Source organism: Myotis davidii, unplaced genomic scaffold (assembly GCF_000327345.1).
Source record: "Myotis davidii unplaced genomic scaffold, ASM32734v1 scaffold551, whole genome shotgun sequence".
Taxonomy (NCBI): domain Eukaryota; kingdom Metazoa; phylum Chordata; class Mammalia; order Chiroptera; family Vespertilionidae; genus Myotis; species Myotis davidii.
In genome coordinates this window covers 1,638,912-1,641,921 of record NW_006283788.1, presented here as the reverse complement: position 1 = coordinate 1,641,921, position 3,010 = coordinate 1,638,912, and the positions used below count along the sequence as shown (strand labels likewise).

The 3,010-nt window shown below is 56.2% G+C and overlaps 1 protein-coding gene across 5 annotated transcripts in view; it reads left to right on the top strand.

The window, feature by feature from the left end:
• GNA15 (guanine nucleotide binding protein (G protein), alpha 15 (Gq class)) overlaps positions 1–3,010 on the top strand; it is a 25,915-nt gene that overhangs the window by 18,948 nt on the left and 3,957 nt on the right. For 3 of the 5 annotated variants that reach the window (XM_006754083.2, XM_015567362.1, XM_015567375.1), the window contains 2 exons: positions 1,536–1,665; positions 2,806–2,954. In XM_006754083.2, the coding sequence (XP_006754146.1) occupies positions 1,536–1,665; positions 2,806–2,954 (279 nt within the window). Of the gene's footprint in view, positions 1–1,535; positions 1,666–2,800; positions 2,955–3,010 lie in introns of all 5 variants that reach the window. The other 2 variants (XM_006754082.2, XM_015567373.1) reach the window with 1 other exon arrangement.

Genomic DNA, 3,010 nt, shown 5'->3' with positions numbered 1-3,010 from the left:
GATGAATGGATGGATGAGTGGATGGATGGATGGATGGATGGATGGATGGATGGATGTGTGGATGGATGGGTAGGTGAATTAATGGATGGATGGATGGATGGATGGATGTGTGGATGGATGGGTAGGTGAATTAATGGATGGATGGATGGATGGATGGATGTGTGGATGGATGGACGGGTGAGTAGATGGGTAGATAAATGAATAGATCAGTGAATGGATGGATATGTAGTAGAGGCTGGATAGGTGGGTGGGTTGTTCCTTGGGTAGATGGGTGAACGGGTGGGTAAAGTTTAGGAGTGAAGGTAGCGGTTCGGGATGCTCACCGGGCTGGGGAGGGGATTTCTTGGCGGGAGACGAGTATGTTCTTTGGCTAAGGAAAGAGGCTAATCGGTGGGGTGAGGGTGCAGAGGAACTAAGACTCTGAGATGGGAGGCTGGCAGGAAGTGTACCCCACCTGTCTCAGTCCCCAGAGCCCCACTCTCAATCGCTGCACCCACATCCCACTCGGGACATGGGGGCTGGAGGGGGCTGATGCATGAGAGGGCAGGTCTCTGGGATTAGGAGCCACAGGCACCAGCCTCCTTCCCCTCCTGTGCAGCGGGCAAGTCCCTTCTCGCTCTGAGGCTTCTGGCATTTCCTGTCGGCTGCCTGAGTAACGGCTGTATCCCCGGGGAAATGACGCAGGGCTTGTTATCAGTGACCCACATTTCTTAGAAGAGAGCACAGGAAGGCAGGAGGGCTCGGGCCTCTGCTGTGGAGTGTGGGGGTGGAGGCCCAGCCCTCGCCTTGGGCCACACACAGCGGGGATGGCGTTGGCCGCTGGACGTTCCCCTGGCCACAGTGCAGCATCCCCATTTCACTGAGTTGTGCCGATGGCCTGCAGTTTCGCCTAGGACCTAGGTCAGGGGTGGGCAAACTTTTTGACTCGAGGGCCACAGTGGGTTCTTAAACTGGACCGAAGGGCCGGAACAAAAGCATGGATGGAGTGTTTGTGTGAACTAATATAAATTCAAAGTAAACATCATTACATAAAAGGGTAAGGTCTTTTTTTGTTGTTGTTTCATTCATTTCAAACGGGCGGAGCCATAGTTTGCCCACGGCTGATAGCCAATCAGCCGGAACCAGGGCAGACACCGGATGTGTCTGACCTGCTGGCCTCCACCTTGAGGGTAGCAATCAGACAACCCAGTGCAGTAGAAGTTCAGGAAAGTCCCCTCTCCTCTCTGTACCTCAGTGTCCTCATGGGTGTCGTGGGGGCGCGGGGGGTTGAAATGCAATAACACATAAGAGGTGTGGGCCCAGGGCCTAGCTCAGCCTTAGGCAAACTACGGCCTGTGGGCCGGATCCGGCCCTCCGGTCCAGTTTAAGAACCCATTGTGGCCCGCGAGTCAAAACGTTTGGCCACCCCTGGCCTAGCCCCTATTCTTGCTGTTCGTCATCTTGATGTTGGCACATCTCAGATGTGATGGGACCTGGGGGGCCACGGTGGGGGGTCCTGATTAAGCCCGAGCTCTGAAAAGGGGCGATTCTGGTAGGATTGTTGACGTTGGGGGCCAGAGGTCAGAACGCAAGAAGTGGATCCACTGCTTTGAGAACGTGATCGCCCTCATCTACCTGGCCTCGCTGAGCGAGTACGACCAGTGCCTGGAGGAGAACAACCAGGAGGTGAGGGGCCGCTGAGGACGGGGGGCGCCATCTTCTCTGCTCTTCTCCCCCCCTCCGCCCCGGCCCAGGGACCCACAGGAAGCCCCAGGTCCACTCTGGAGCCGGCCTGTGTGTGTCTGGGGTGGCTTAAGCCTCACCTTCCACTCTTTCGTGATCAGACCATTGAGCCCCAAGACTCAGATTCACAAGCATCTGTGTTGCCAACAACACTCACATGTGATGTGTGCGCGCACACACAAACACGCACACACACACGTGCGCGGATGTTCATGTCCTGCGTGTCCTGAGACATGCCCCCCCCCCCCCCGGAAGCACACACACACTGTCCTGGAAATAGTGTCACACTGCAGTGACAATGTCACGCTGCTATCCAGAAATGCTGGTGAGGACCAATCTTCCTTTGTCACCTCTCCTCCTAATTACACCCAGCACGATGGCGGGCACACTGTTACCTGACATGTGCATGTTCGGTGGCTCAGTGTCACAGAGGCCGTTTGGGCCTTCGAGAGGGAGATGCTATCATTTTGACTTTCAGGTTGAATCAGACAGAACCAGCCTGAGGTTGCTCTGACATAGCTCTCGCCACCTGACCTGTCCTAGTTTGCTGGGGCGGCCGTAACCAATGACCACAAACCGGGAGGCTGAGGGTTCTGGAGGCAGAGGCTGAGGTCAAGGTGTCGGCGGGCTGGTCCCCGGAGGCCGTGGGAGACTCTGTCCCAGGCTCTCCCAGCTGCTGGTGACTCTGGAGTCCTTAGTGTTCCTTGGCTTGCAGATGCATCAACCCACCTCTGCCTCGGTCGCCACACGGCATCCTCCCTGTATGTGAGGCTGGATCCAAATTCCCCCTATATGGGGACATCAATCATTAGACTTAATGCCACCCAATTCCAGTATGACCTCTTCGTGAATTCCAGGCCCTGCTTCCAAATAAGGTCACAGGCTGAAGTTCCAGGTGGACATGAATTTGGGGGCGGGGGGGAGGCACCAGTGAAACCAGTTGAGGCACAAATCCATGCTGGGCACACATAGGCAGCCGGCCACACCTGCTCAGACCCATCTCCACGTAGAGGGAGGGCTCCTGTCTGGGCCGAGCTGGCCGATCTGAGCGATGAACCGCCTGTGTTCCCCAACCCAGAACAGAATGAAGGAGAGTCTGGCCCTGTTTGGCACAATCCTGGAACTGCCCTGGTTCAAAAGCACATCTGTCATCCTCTTCCTCAACAAAACCGACATTCTGGAGGAGAAGATCCCCACCTCCCACCTGGCCACCTACTTCCCCAGCTTCCAGGGTGAGTTCTAGAACCTTCTATACCCTACCCCCCCCCCCACAAAAAAGAAGCCCACG